The 14735-nt window shown below is 50.2% G+C and overlaps 4 protein-coding genes across 4 annotated transcripts; 1 reads left to right on the top strand and 3 right to left on the bottom strand.

Annotated features, from left to right (window-relative positions):
* Nucleotides 1–776: 776 nt before the first annotated feature.
* Nucleotides 777–4619, top strand: A1O5_10324 (uncharacterized protein; the record flags this gene model as incomplete). The annotated part of the gene is made up of 1 exon (XM_007750900.1): nt 777–4619. The coding sequence occupies one exon, from the start codon at nt 777–779 to the stop codon at nt 4617–4619; it is 3843 nt and encodes a 1280-aa protein (XP_007749090.1).
* A 2991-nt stretch (nt 4620–7610) lies between these two features.
* On the bottom strand, nt 7611–8852 carry A1O5_10323 (uncharacterized protein; the record flags this gene model as incomplete). The annotated part of the gene is made up of 1 exon (XM_007750899.1): nt 7611–8852. One exon carries the CDS (start codon nt 8850–8852, stop codon nt 7611–7613), a length of 1242 nt encoding a protein of 413 aa, XP_007749089.1.
* Nucleotides 8853–9371: 519 nt separating this feature from the next.
* Nucleotides 9372–10325, bottom strand: A1O5_10322 (uncharacterized protein; the record flags this gene model as incomplete). Its single annotated transcript, XM_007750898.1, has 1 exon — nt 9372–10325. One exon carries the CDS (start codon nt 10323–10325, stop codon nt 9372–9374), a length of 954 nt encoding a protein of 317 aa, XP_007749088.1.
* A 988-nt stretch (nt 10326–11313) lies between these two features.
* A1O5_10321 (uncharacterized protein) lies at nt 11314–12246 on the bottom strand (the record flags this gene model as incomplete). Its single annotated transcript, XM_007750897.1, has 1 exon — nt 11314–12246. The coding sequence occupies one exon, from the start codon at nt 12244–12246 to the stop codon at nt 11314–11316; it is 933 nt and encodes a 310-aa protein (XP_007749087.1).
* Nucleotides 12247–14735: the final 2489 nt, after the last annotated feature.

Here is a 14735-nt window from a genome sequence, read left to right as displayed (position 1 = left end):
AGTGGACGGGGAGCGTAGGCGTGAAGATTCGAGATTTAAATGTTATGTTAGCCAGTTTTATGGCTGTCTGTGACTCTTCCTCTCTATCGGTCAGCATGGACTTGAGCATCAGTGGATGTATGCGTTTTTATAGCGTCGAGAGAGCGCTTTGGAGACAGGAAAAGCCCGTTATCGCCGGAACATACTTAAATCCTCAGTTGGCATTATCGTGCCACGCCTAGAAGAGAAGAGAGTTGACATAGATGGAGATGCCAGAGCTCCGCCATAGCCAGGAATGGGAAAATTCTCCTGACATGCTGAACAGGAACCTGTGTGGTAGGCGTAGACTAGCTTGATGGAAAGGATACGAGAACGCTGAATCAATCAGAGGCTGGGAGCCTCGTGTGAGATATCACCACAAGACGAGGCTGAGCAAGGCTGAGGCCGCGAAGCGCCAAGCATAGCTATGACGGAATGGTGATAATCCGATCCGCAAGGCACAGTCGGTGCCGCTGGTGCCGCCAATAACCGTGCTCGCCGTGAAGGCTGCTCCATCCACATGAACATGTCATTGGAGATTCTGCCTGGGACTTGAGAAACCAAACTTGTCCCCCCAAAATCTGCAACATTGTATCACTTCATTCGCGTCAGTTAAGGGTCTTGAAGCCTCCGTTCTCAGTGGTTTTACTGCCGCTGTCATTTCATCAATTCCGTGTATTCTCTTCAAAGCAACAAAACTGCGCAATACTCCGCATCAATGTGCATCTCTTCGTCTTCAACCTTGGCCAATTGTGACCATGACCACCCGGCACCCTCCACGAATGACTACGAGCCACTATGAAGAAGATGGATCTGGATTGCGCTTTCCCACCACAGACCTAGACTACGAAGAACCCGTTGCTCGCCTCGCTGCTAGGCGCGAACGACGGCCCGGCACTATTGCTTTCAACTCCCCCGCTGCTTCCGTCATCGACAACCTCGTCGAAGGCAACAATCGCCCCATTCCTGATGCCGATGCTTACTTCGTCCCTCCCGCTTTTGCTACGGATTTCGGTCCCAAGACTCTGACTGAATACCTGCGAGCTGAGGTCGACAAGTTGAAGCGTGAACGCGAGGCTACGTTGGGAAAAGGGAAGGGCAAACAAAAGGAGACAGCGGTACCAGCGGCATGTGGGCTGCTCGATACTGGCAAGAATCAATCACCTACACATGTACTCCATTCAACACCTATTGCTCCAACGTTGTCTGATCGAGTCAATAACCGCCAACTTTCCGTGAGTGTGGGAACTCGACGATCGGAGCGCCTAGCACGCAGGGACTCCTCCAGTCAAGATGCGACTCAGAGTGTAAGTGGCTCTGAAAAGCCACAACTGCCTCAGCCATCACTACCAACACCACCTCTGCCAGGCCCGTCTGAACAACCTTCTGTCCAACGAAACTGTCGCATCTCGCTGCCAGGCACGACTAGTCCCTCTAGGACAACCACATTTGAGGAGCACACCAAGAACAAGAGAATGGCCGTTAGGAACATTGCTCAAGAGGATTTAACTAGCCCGTTGCGCGCAAAGTTGCGTCAGAAGAGACATTCGAAGGGTCTCTCGCTTTCTGGTCCGTCATCTGCTGTGCCATCAGACATTCATTGTGCGGGTAATCCACAGCATGACCAAACTCAAGGGTCTCATCCTATTCCTTCATCTGAGAATAATCCTACTGGCTCAGTACCTTGGCTTTCATCTATGCCTGGGCAGCTGGCAACCGGTAACACGATTCCTCAGACGCCACTTAACACCCTCGCTCCTGGCGTCCAGAACCATCAATTGTCAACACAAGAATCTCCCACCAGCGAGGACGTCACACGTATTGGGTCTAAAGACCAGTGTCCATCAACTATTCCTTTCGACTATGCCAGCATCATCCCTGAACTTATCCCTCAAAGCGAGAAGAAGGAGTTTATCGAGCAGGCAACGCGTGCAAAACGAAACCACTCAGCTGATCCCGACAGACGACGCCTGGGTCTCTACAGACCCAGGGATATAAACTCGTTGCTCGAGATCGCGGAAGAAGGGGTTCCTCCCAGGCTCGAGACTCCGAGGGCGAGATTCTTCCCTGATGACGTGCCAGGCGCTGAGGTTAGCGATCCAAAATGGAAGAATGTTTCTCCCCCAACCCCGCGGAAACAACACCCGCGTCTCTGGAAACCGTTAAATGCTCCTGGCATGCGTCTATCTAGCACAAGATCAACTAGGATCCGTTCGTCGAAAGCTGTCAAAGCTCTTGGATCTGTATCAAGTGCTATACAACTGTTTGATGTCGATCTATGGACGGAAATTTGCAGGTTCCTTTCTACCCAAGACGTGAAAAATCTCCGCCTGGTCAGCAAGAATCTCGCAGAAATCGTGGCTCCTATCCAATTGAGGAATGTTGTAGTCAACTTCAACAGGAACTTCTTCGACATGACCGGGGGTGATTGGGATAGCAAGTCCGGATGGCTTCCCCCCAACTCGATGTTCAAGAAGTACGGGGCTGACATCAACCAATTTGGCGTTTCCTTCGAGTACGACCTGCAAGGTTTGTTGCATGCCAAGTCGAAAACCATCGAGAAGGAGCAAGTCGCGTGGTTTGGAAAATTTACGTGGCCTACAGAACAATACCCCCGCTTTCCAGAACTGCAGGCAATCGAAGATCTCGTTGACGATAATCGGCCGTTACTGAGAGAGGCACTGGGATATATCACTAGAGCCTCGGAGCTTGGATTGTGCGTCGACAGCGGTCACGGCTGGCTTGAGGGGCCTGACATTTCTGACATGGCCCTTTTCAACCGACGAACCACCAAGGGGAGCAAAATCTTTGGTAAGACGTTCAAGAACGAAAATGTTTGGACCACCTTTGCCCGCAACGAATATTTCAGATGGGCCCAACAGAATACCATCAACGAAACCATCAAAACCTTGATGGCGAAGCAGCCGCCATCAGGCCCTGCTCTTAAAGAGGTTCGCTTCTTGGATGGTCTCAAAATCCGCGATATCGAAAGCTTCAGACATCAGGACAAGCAATTTGATTACGATCCAGAATGTCATGTTGGAGTTGGTCCGGTTTTCGGGGTGGAAGCTGGCTTGGATCAGAATGGCGCGCCCCCAAATGCGATCAACGCACTTGATCCTGCAATCCACCGCCAACTATTAGCTCACTCCCGAAACGGAGGAAGGAGATTACCTCAGTGGCCTATCATTTTCAGCGGCTACAATCTTGCTGCTGAACATGGAGGTCACTCTTCGGTCATCCAAAACAAAACCGCCCATCCTGCCGTATCGCCACTCTTGCCCGGCTTGCTCACAGAAGCGCAAGCTCAATGGTTGATGGAAACTGCATGGGCGCAGCGTGTCTTCCTGTCCGCTTACACGACAGCCATCATTACACACAAGCAGAACTTTAAATCAATCCATACTCTTCGCATCAGCAAATTGTCCTCCGGGCTTCTACCATCCTTAGAACAGTGGGAGTTCTGGAAGACCTTGTCCGGGCTGAAGACGTTGGAGATCTTCATAAGCCCCGATTGGCGTGAGGAACATGTAATGGGCGATCGGGAATTTGTCAAGAATATGCTCATCTGTCCCTCAGATGCCGCCAAGACGTTCACCACGTTCTTGAGGAGATACATTACCAAGCTAGAGAGTCTGCACAGCCTAACCCTTGGTTATACTGGGGGTGGAGAGCATGCTGTTGGCATGTTCGCACGGAACAAGCATGTCTTGCCCGCGCCAATTGTCGAGTTTCCTGGTGATTGGCTGTTTGACATGACCGATGTCCCTGGTTCTCCACTTGTCACAAAGTTCGACCACGTCCGAGAGCTCAGATTCGTAAACTGTTGGTTCACGCCCTGGATGCTGCAAGATTTCATGAAAAGTAGTAGAGACACAAGCCTTCATTCCTTAACGCTCGACTCTGTCAGCATGACCACATATCACGATGCCGATATCACGAGACCCATAACGAATTTACTGAGCAATATTCGCTGTCTTCACTCCCGAGAAGAATGGATTCGGGAGAATTTGCCCAGTGGAGCTGCTTGGGCTCGAGTACTGGATGCTATTACGCCGGGGAAAACACTTCTTGGACACAAGTACGACGCAGGACTCATTGACAGAGAATTGCAGCCGATGCCCAAATCAACGTTCCGCGGGCATGTTCAGCAGATCATTCTCAACAGCTGTGGCTACGTCAAGATCTCGATATTGGGTCCGTCGTCAGATTTTAACCAAAACTCGGCGGCCATTCATTTCGAACCTGTGACTGAGACTGCCCTTGATGTTCGCAAGGAGCGATTTGCTAAAGCGTCATCTCTTGAAAGTGGACAGGGGGCGGCCGCAGTTGACACGCAGAATGTCGCAACCCATACCTCTGAGAAGGTCGACGCCACGAACATCATGATGTCAGATGCTCATTATCCGTGGTTAGGGACATTGACTCAGTGCATTCATCCGATCGAAAAGCGGGTCCTCGAGGAGGCGTGGGGGATGAGATTCGGCTGGCCTAATAATATTGAGCGATGGGCTGCGGTCGAGGATGGAGAGTTTGAAGGTGGTACGGGACGGTTTACTGGTGTGATTAAGAAAACTGAACAAACTATAGAAGAGTGTTGAAGGTATTCCCCGGAGAGGCCGATTGGCCTGCAGCGCGTTACCTTTCAGTGCTTGAATGAGGGCGATTGGATTTTACTGACAGTGGCTTGCCTCAGACTGAATGGCATCGATTGGACTTGGGATGCCGTTATGATTACACCAACGACATCAATCCGGCAAACGAGAGGTCATTTCGAGGAAGGGGTTCACTATTTTCAAGCTGCAACACAAAGGCAGGATGTGAAATACCTGCAATCGATCATTCTAACTTGAAAAGTGTATTAACATTATGGTTATGAGGCATTTTACGTTTGATGACATTGAAGGTCATTTGAAGGGGTTGATCACCTGCCACACAAAAAAGGGCTCAAGCGAAACAAAAGCAACAACTTCGAGCTGCATTTGAGACAGGAAAGCAAACAAGCGCGAGGCGACAGAACTAATCAATAGACAATACAATAGCACGGCTTTCGGCTGCATGTCCACAGTGTGAACTAATATGTGATTCTCATTCTGCGTTATCCGGAAGTAACCGGCTCCTCCAGCCTTGCGCCTATCTGCTTCAGCCTTGACCAGTAGCAACGGCAACAGCAACGGCAACAGCAACGGCATAGCCTAAACTGGCTGGATCTAAACCATCATATTATTAGTCGCGAGTATCGCCTGGTTTTGGCGCCGCTTGTCTTCCTCCCTTTCTCTCGTCGTTCTCCTTGCCCTGTTTTAGACTTGACGGGTAGCAGGCTCCTCGCACCCGCTTCCCCCTCTCTTGGGCCCATGACATCTCCATCCCCGTTCTTCCTTGCCAATCAAGCGGCCCGGATGCATCGAATGCCACGCCGCACTATACACAACCAATTCTGCGACTACAAAGCCCCAGAACCACCCCTCGGTCGTCCAGAGATGCGACGTCGGCTGGGCATAGATCTGGACCGTGCGGAAGACGTTCGTCAAAATGATCATCCCGAGCAGGAAAAAGAGCAGTCCTATCACCTCCAAAATGTGGCCTGGCAGACGACCGATTTGCTCGGGGAAACGGCGGCGGCGGATGCACAGCCTCAGGAGCCAGACTTTGAGGATGACGATCAGGAGCAGGTTGAGGAATAGTTGGAGGAAGAGCGAGGCCTTGATCAGGCGGAGTCCCGACGTGATTTCGCCCGACAATCTGCCTTGAGGGGAGAAGTATGTCGCGCAGCCCTGGGCGAGGCAAGCGATGATGGCGGATGTGACGATGGAAATGAAGAGCATATACAGTGGGGGATGGATCGGGGGAACCAGCGAGGGCGGGACGGTGGGAAGGTGGTAATCAAGATGAAGGATGAACTACATTGTGGTTAGAGGGGGATGAGGGACAAAGAGGGGAGAGAAGGGTTGGGAAATAGTAGACTCCGTACAGCATAAAGCGGAATAGTGAAGACGTATCTGTTTTGATCCACCCGTCAGTCAAAGTCCGACATAGCGCAGTAGCCTCGAGGGACAAGCTCACGTTGCGGTATAAAAAAGCGCCTCGACAGCGCTGACCTGATCCGAGCCGTTGAAGGCCGAAATTTCACGACAGATGAACCCCGCGACCGTCACGGCGGCCGCCAATGGGAGACAAATGGAGTAATACCATGACTTGTACTTGCTACTCACGTCCCGCGCACTGTTAGCTGTAAAAGCAAATGATCCACGCTGTATAGAGACGGGTCTGGGCTATCGGACTTGCCTGCTCTGGTAGACGTGCAAAAGGAAGGAAAAGAAAAAGAGAATGGCAAAGGCGGATGAGGCGCCTTTGGCCACATGATGAAGGTACGGGTTGACGGTGACTGCGTTTGAGAGACGAGTGTTAGCTTGAGCGCGGCCATATTGGGGAAAGCAAAAGAAATGATGAAAAAGGGCATACTTTGTTCAGACATTTTGAATTGATGAGCGAACCTGGTGCGGATACTGGAGAACAAGGACAAAAGCTGATGCGGATGATGATATTGCCGACCTGTGTTCTCTTAATATGCGGTCTATACAGAGTAGAAGGCGAATACAGCTACTCTCATGCCAATCGAACAAATGGTGTGACCCACTGATCATCGTGAACGCCAGGCGGGAGGGCGAAATGGCAAGACACTAAAGGGTTGTCGCTTAAGGATGATGAGGTCCCTCGAAACCCTACATCTCAATTCGCCAAGGGCGCCAGAAGAAGTCATCAGCATACCACAGATAGGTGGTGTGAATTGAGTTTTGTCAATTGCCCTCTCATTTGCGGGGGTTTGTGGTCGTGGAAGAAATGAATACGAATACGCCTGGTCAGGAGTGGTGCGTCTCGTCCATTTTTCACCCCACGCCGACGAACAATGTTGGTGCAAGTCTGCCTTGCCTGGTGATCCGCGTGTCGCCAATATTGATCCAGAGATAATTCGGCTGGCACAGAGACATCATATGATGCTTTTGGTGGACTGCGCAAACTGCGTCACAAGATCTGGAGTCAGATACAAATACTTGCGCAAGGACGCGGAGGACGAGGTGGTGAGAGCGCCTTGGACTAAGGGCGTTTTGGACTTAACTGCACTAAGAATATTTTGGGCTTAGTTCGACCAATTCAGGCAGCTCTGGCGACGGCAAGTGCACGCTAAAACCGTCGTTATCGATACTCCTTTTTGGCAGCCTCGCAGCCTTGCATGGATTTGTTTTCTCACCCTCTGTCCACCCTTAATGAGATCAGCGGCTCTCGCTCCTACAACATCTGCAGTGCTTTGATTGCTCTCTACCACCGGTAAAATGAGAACGCTCCCATCTACAATCCGTACATTCTTCTCGACGTACACCCTTGACCTTGAATCCACATCCACAACCCCGCCAATGTCCCTTGGGAGGTTCCTGAGACATTCGAGCCGGAAGCTGTTTCCCTCGTGAAAATGCAAACGTGATAGATTGATATTCATATCTAGTCATTACGTGGCATGCTAATCTCTCTTTGGCTTCACCCCATACCACTGCCTCTGAAGCTTTCTATGGTTAGGGCGCCTGCTATATACCAGCCTATTGCTCCAGCTGTCCGTGGCTCCTGAAGAGTTCCACCATGCCCGCCGCGCCACACTCTCCGAACATGATCTGGCCATTCCTAAAGGTTTCCTCTGCCTTCTCCTTCGCCCTCGCCATCATGTTGACCTCGAACTCGCCCAGCAGCGGTTCGAGAGTCCGCTGAAATGAGGCCGCATCCCGCCCGGCTGCTTCGTATGCCTTGACGATTGCTCGTGATAGTAGGAGCGAGTCACACATAGCGACATTGACGCCCTCACCAGCCCATGGACACATTAGATGCGCCGCGTCGCCGATCACAGTGACTCCGGCCTTATGATCCCAGCTGATTCCAACTGGCAGCGTATACAGTGGTTTGACGTCCACGCTTGCACCAGGATTGTCCGCTGTCTCCGCATCGAACACGACACGCACAAGCTCCTTGAGCTTAGTGCCCCATTTTCCCAAAAGGGTGTCGTTGGCCAGCAGTACATCCTTGGCATTTGCTGCCGTCTTACCGGCCAAACCAGCACTGGTCGCAAAGTCTTCGTCGGAGGTTGTGACGAAGACGTAGATCCTGGCAGAGTCCTCCGCTCCGCGCTGCGAACATACACCATGTCTGATGCCGAGGGCGGCGAAGGTTCCCCGACCGATAAGCTCGGCTAGGTGTGAATGCTTCTCTGTGATGTGACGAACGGTGGCGGTTATGTTTTGGATCCCTGCGTAGTGCGGCTTGACATCTGTCAGGAGCTCACGGACCCTCGACCAGGCGCCGTCGGCACCAACCACTAGGTCGAAGATGTGCTTGCCCCTGGGGCCGAAGTTCAGTTCTGTCCCCGTGTGACCGGAGGTAGTGGAGCTGGTAACTGAGACCAGCTTATGCTCCCACCTGACAACATCGACTGGCAGGGAGCTCAACAGAAGCTTGGTCAGGGCATGCCGAGAGATTTCCGGGCGATTCGAGTGTTCGCCCTCGTCCGCGTAGAGGATGTTCCCGTCCTTGTCGGCGATCCTGTCGTCCTCAGAGCACTCCGCAGTCAGTGGAAGGAATTGGTCGAATAGCCCACACTCCTTGATAGCAGCAAGACCAGAGTCCTCGTGAAGATCGAGGGATCCAGAAGGTTTTGCAAGTTCTTCTATCATCGGAAGTTGGCGCAGCTCAAAAATGTTGAACGGGACGCCACGGTTGTGGAGCAGGACACCGAGTGTCAGTCCAGCAGGGCCTGCACCAACAATGGCAATTTTTGGATTACATGAAGACATGATAGAAACCCGCGAACGCAAATCCGGTGCTTGGCCGATGGTGAGCTGTCATGCGGGTATGCCAACTTGTCTTGGTAGTGATATTAAGCTTTCTTGTTAAATTCACAAGGGCGAGAAGATTTGACCAAGCTACCAAGACGCACCATCAGCCTGCTTTTATAATACTTGATGTCTGGTTTCGGCCGTTGGAGATATTACACATGTTGATGATTCAGAGCTGAAAAGTGCGTCGGGCAATAGAATTGTCCGTGGCGGACCCGACCAGCGTCCGAAAGGCCCGACCATACAATAATTCGCGCTGGAGGCATGAGAATATGAAGGTGATCGTTAGTTGCAGTACACTAAGCGCCGGCAAGTAGAGCTCTCTTTGCAATATGAAAGATGCAGCCTGTGAAAAATCAAGTAGGAAACACTCGAATGACCTCTTCCGAGTTGAAGCTTAAAATTTATTTCTGTCATTTGAAATTTGCTTTGTTAGCACCCCAACCGAGCTCAGCCTCGTCCCATTTCAGGAGAAGTTCAAAACATGAACTTTGCAGCCACTCGTATCATGATCTTCACGCTCCATCCCAAGTGTGGTGTTGTCACGAAGAAGAGTATGAGGTACAACCAAACTAGGCGGCGATGAGACTTTTCAGCTTCCTTAGCTTCAAGCTGTATGAGTCCTGCCTTACATTGGAGCTCTCCGGCAATTTCATCGAATCCCGGATATTTCTCAACAGAGTCGCCGACCTCCATGTTCTGTCCATTCACATCTTTATCTTTTCCATCGTCGGTGGCATTGTCGGTCTCATCGCCACACTGACCAGAAGCGGCTGTGATGGCCCTGGAGCAAAAGATGGCCATATATTTCACGAGGTCGCTTTCCGTGACATCCAAGTTTCTTTGCTCAATGACTGACTGCACGGTGGCTCCAGAAGCCACTTTTCGTATGGCATGGATGAATTCACGGTCGGGATGAAACAAGCACCCGTGCGTTATCCCAGTCTCGGCGGACTTGAAAAACTTCGACTCGTACTTGTCTTGAACATGATGGCCTTCAGGGGCTACCTTGTCCGACATTTCTTTCCGTTGTCTTGCGATTCGTTCTTGTTTAGCAAGATGTGATACTGTAGGAGGAGAGGAAGGAGAAGCTATGTCTCCTAATTTACCACGTCTCTTTGTGACAACCCATACTGTGTTCTCGCGCTCCCGCTCCCGCTCCAAAGAGCCACATGTGATCTCATGGTTTCTATCCTCGGCCAGAAGATCTTCGGGATGAACAGCCTCTTTGATACCTGTAGCAGCGGTTGGAATCGTCGGGGACTTTTGAAGCGGCAGCGTGACGAAAGGTTCAGCGAACAAAGTTTCCTTGATCTTGGTAGACATCTCGCCATTTGGAGGACGGACTTTGGTGTTTTCAGCTTCGGATGCAGGTGCTAGTTCGAGAGGAGACTTGGAGCCAGCCCCTTCGGACGGGGAGCCGGATGACATGATTAGACGCGTAGGATTAGTGTTGAAGATGGTCTTGGTTTGAGGTTCACAAAGGGAAAATTGTTTCAGATGACAAGGTTGAGTCCTAGAGTTGAATGATTTGAGAGGAAGAAGAGAGAAAGAAAAGGCTAGACAGAGCAACGGTATGTCAAATTTGTTCCTGAGGCAGCCGCAGTGAAGCTGCGCCTGACAGTGATTAATATTCGGCTGCTTTCTTCCGTCCGTGACACATGCAGCTAACAGCACTCCGGGCCGAGACTCTTCACAAACAAGAACTGCCTCGTACTATGTTGGCTAGGTACGACATTACGCTACTCGAATCAGGTCTCCCACAGGTTGAAAAGTGAAATGAAAGTAAGAAAAAAAAATTGAAAAATTGATTCCGAACTTAATAAACTTGGATAACTGAAGAATAGAATATGGTCTCATTTTAGAGATCTCTTCCTAAGTAACTGTGCAACTTAAATTAACTTTGGACTTTGGTACACGATTGCTTTCTATCGCGCTGTATGAATGTAGAAAAAAGAAGCTCCCCTCACTAAACTGCACTCCTGATATTTGCAAGGTAAGCGAACGCCTGCATCATGCGAAACTGGTACATACGAGTTCTTGAACCACCTTCCAATTTAAAAGCCTCAGGCTACTGGAGCTGAGATGCAAAAGTGATTGAAGAAGGAGGCTCTCACCAATGATGGGGTAGTTCTGGAGTGGAATTTTGTCTCTAGAGGCTTAACGAAACTTCTACGTGGAAGCAAAAGGTTAACCATTTCACACGCTGTTTCGGAGGTAGTTCAGCCTTGCCCCTGACCCATCAAGCCTTGCCTTTCCACGTGATCCCATTGTCCTCTGACCTTATTGCCCGACAATCCTCCAATTGCAATCAGATCTACCTCGCTTGCTTTCAAAAAATTAGCAAAGACTGGGCTAGACTTGAGTAATTGTCGGGACTCTTAACAAATACAAATGCTCGAAAACCCAAGGCTCTTACTCAAGCAGGTTTGGTAGATTCCTTCGACGGAGGTGGACTGAATCGCTTTACGGAAGACCCACGCCGAAACACAATTTCTTGCAGCTCCGACACGAGTATGCCCAGAAGTCTCCCAGCGAGTAGAGATACAATTATCCCTGTAGTCTTCCATAAAACCTTCTTGAGTCCGGAAGTCTGTGGTCTCGTAGTGACATCTGGCGGGGGGGTGACGATGATATTAACAACAGGGAGAAGGAGACGTTCTTGAATGCTTGGAACCTGTGGAGATGCGGTTTTGTGACTGTTGGATAGCTGGGTGCTGGATTTCTCGCTCATGGTCTCTTCTTGTCTCTCAAGGGCGTCGTGATACACTTCTTTGTGGTCAATATCAGCGCCTGAACATTCTCGAACCTCTCCCTCAGGTGGATTGTCTTGCAAGACGTTTCGTTTGGCTTCAATCAACGATAGGCATTTTCCCCATTCTTCCCAGTCAACCGATGCAGCATCCCCATCTATGTCGGTGCGATTGAGTATAGCACCACGATACTCCCCTTCGTTGAAAGCTGACACTGGAACAGGAGAATAGAATGACTGAATCTCTTCATCCACAACAAAGAGAGTGTCTCTTGCTGATACATCAACGCTCGCCATGTGTTGAGCCAATTCATTCGATCCCATGTCTTTGCCAGCTGCAGGATTCTCAAGGGCTGGGGGAGCTGATATAATCCGAGTCTGTTTCTGAATGGTGAGTGGCCTCGGTACCAGTACTGGGTCTATTGCGAGATTGTACACATCTTGCGCTGTCAGCGATTTTGCATATCTTCGCGTGATAGTCCTTGGTTGCCCACTGGTAGATGTGGAAGCCTCATGTTGAGAACATGGCACCAAAGGAGATACAGTCGGCCCATTCGGACCTAACTGTTCTGTGGCAGTGACATCGGTCAGGGGAGACATACTGGATTCTCGACCTTGTCCCTGCGCAACAGGTGGAACAATGAGGGAAATGAATGGTTCTGCTGGCGATGGCATACTTCGTCTACACAAAGTCCCGTCTTCCTAACTTTGAAATAAGGCTGGACCTTTTTCTCGGTAGTGTGTACCAATCAAATTGGAAATGATCGTAGACCAAGACTGATGTATTTCGAACGTGGATAATGCAACTGAGGAGAGAAGTTTTGTTTCGGAATGAGAGGAGTTTTTGTGTAGCAAGAAGGAACTTGAGTTTTTTGGATTTAAAGTAGACCTGGAGAAAGGGATCGGAAGAGGCAGTGCGAGTCTACTGCCTCTAATCAAGCAGGCAGTACATCCTTTGTCATGCTATGGCAGTTGCAGCCCTCTGAGAATGACGATCCGGATGGAGGTATCAACTAATATCACTAGCAGTACATCGATGCAGAGATACACGTTATGGATACAGCCATTGGTAGGGAAGTCCTATATCCAATGTGGATTAAGCTGGATCTAATAAGGGTAGTGATATACAAAGGAGGAGCTGTTGCCCGGGGCGCTAGCCTTCCGCCATTCAAAGGGATTAGGTGAGGCCATCCTTCCCCCAAAACCTACCGTAGAGACTAATAAAATCGGACACAGATCCAACCAAATTGTAGCGAACAGCAATGTGGCTTTGTCCAATCATCTAGGAGATTAGAAGCTCGGTCTCAGGATTCACGCGGAATATCAAGGTGAGACATCAGATCTACCCACTGCTGGATTCCTTGCTTCTCGCTGTTCTATCCAAACTATCACCTTGCTGATTAGTACTACTCCTCTATTTGAAGTCAACCGACAGGCCACAAGATGAGCAGCTGCACATGGGGAAGGCAATCATTTACACCAGATCGCCCTTTAACGTCTTCCAGTCAAGCTCTCGTTTTGCTTCCCTAAGCGCATGCTTGAAAGGAACTTTGTAACTGGTCCTACCGTAAGCATCGTCGAGCACCTTGTAGGGATTCCATAAGCCTCTAGCATACTCACCGTCCGCTCATGGTACCCGCAGATTAGAAAAACAAGCTAGGATGTCCTGATATTCAGCTCATCCCCATCATCTGTAAGGGTTTGCCCTGAGAGAGCACACGAATTGCCTTCTCGATCACACGATTGTGGGCGCGGTAGGCACCGAGTCGGTTAGTAAAGGTCCTGTCAGGCTCAGCCATGATGCGGTATGCCGGCTCACTCTGGTCCTGTCGGGAGGGAATTAGAGGACAGAACTGTAGCAGAAGCTCTCATAAAGTTAGCCAGTCGTCCAGTCCCATCTCATATCTTGCATTACAATTTACTTTTAGCGACGCCCTAAGAAGGGGGTTGCTATTGTTGAGGAAGAACAAAGGAACTGCATATGCACTGCTACAAATCGGTGAGTGATGCTGTACCAGTGAAGAAAGTCACAGGTCCTCGCGCAGCCAACAGCACTTGAAAACCGATTGCTAGAGATCTCGACACCGACATAGCGGGATCAGATCTGCACGCGCCTATCTTTGCAGCACCAAATTAGCTGACAACCTCTTTCACCGAGACCAAATGCGTTCGAACGGGACTTTGTGCGCCACTGAAAAAGTAAGTCCTGCAAAATAGTTTCTGTTGCCATTGTGCTGGCAGGATGCTGACCCTTGAGGCGTCACAAAGACTCCCACCTCGACAAATAACAACGAAATAAACGATACCATGGACATGCCTGACAACAAACACTTTCCAGCCCGTACTACGCTTGCCCATGTGATGGCGGAACGTATTGCAAACGGGGCAAGTCTAAAACAGGTCGCCTTCCAGAACAATATGACGGAGGACCAAGTAGGACGGTTGATCTCTGAACTTGCCATCCAGACACCCGAGAATGGTACAAAGCAAACATGATGGGTCACATTGACCGTTGAGCGCTCGCGGCTCTAAGGACAATGATTTGCAACTGGAGCCGACTCAAAGACTCGCCGTTTGATTCGCAACTGCGAGCAAACCTCAGCACCTGAGGCGAGTTTTTCGATGCAATACCGCCAACAAGTGTCCCACTCAGGGTCTCCTTTTCCAAAGGTTGCCAGACGGCATCAACTTGCGAGTAGAAGGCACCTGTTGGCCTGGAATTGGCTCAGTGTGGCAGAGAGCAATAATGGAGCATCGTTATTCGAAGAAACCGTGTTGGTGCTATTGTCTCTCCAGGAACAGGGTCGACGACACGGAATGGAAGTGCTGCAGAGTTTTCTAATGGGTGATTTCACGACGGATGTGTCTCTGCAGGTTGGCCCGCCCTATTCTGTGGCCAGACGCCATTTTCGATCCGAGTTTTATCCCGATTGCGGGGGTTAACAAAGAACCTCAAGTAGCGAGAAAATGCCAAACGTTGAAACACCGAATGTTCCTTTCGTGAGAGATGCAGCACTCAAAGATAACCGTCCCTCAGAGTAGCAGTATATTATCATTAGCTTTCTCTGCACCCTCTATCTTGATCGTAA

Source organism: Cladophialophora psammophila (assembly GCF_000585535.1).
Source record: "Cladophialophora psammophila CBS 110553 chromosome Unknown aczJe-supercont1.19, whole genome shotgun sequence".
Classification (NCBI taxonomy): domain Eukaryota; kingdom Fungi; phylum Ascomycota; class Eurotiomycetes; order Chaetothyriales; family Herpotrichiellaceae; genus Cladophialophora; species Cladophialophora psammophila.
Note: the sequence above shows the minus strand (reverse complement) of the source record. Positions and strands in the feature narration are given on the sequence as shown.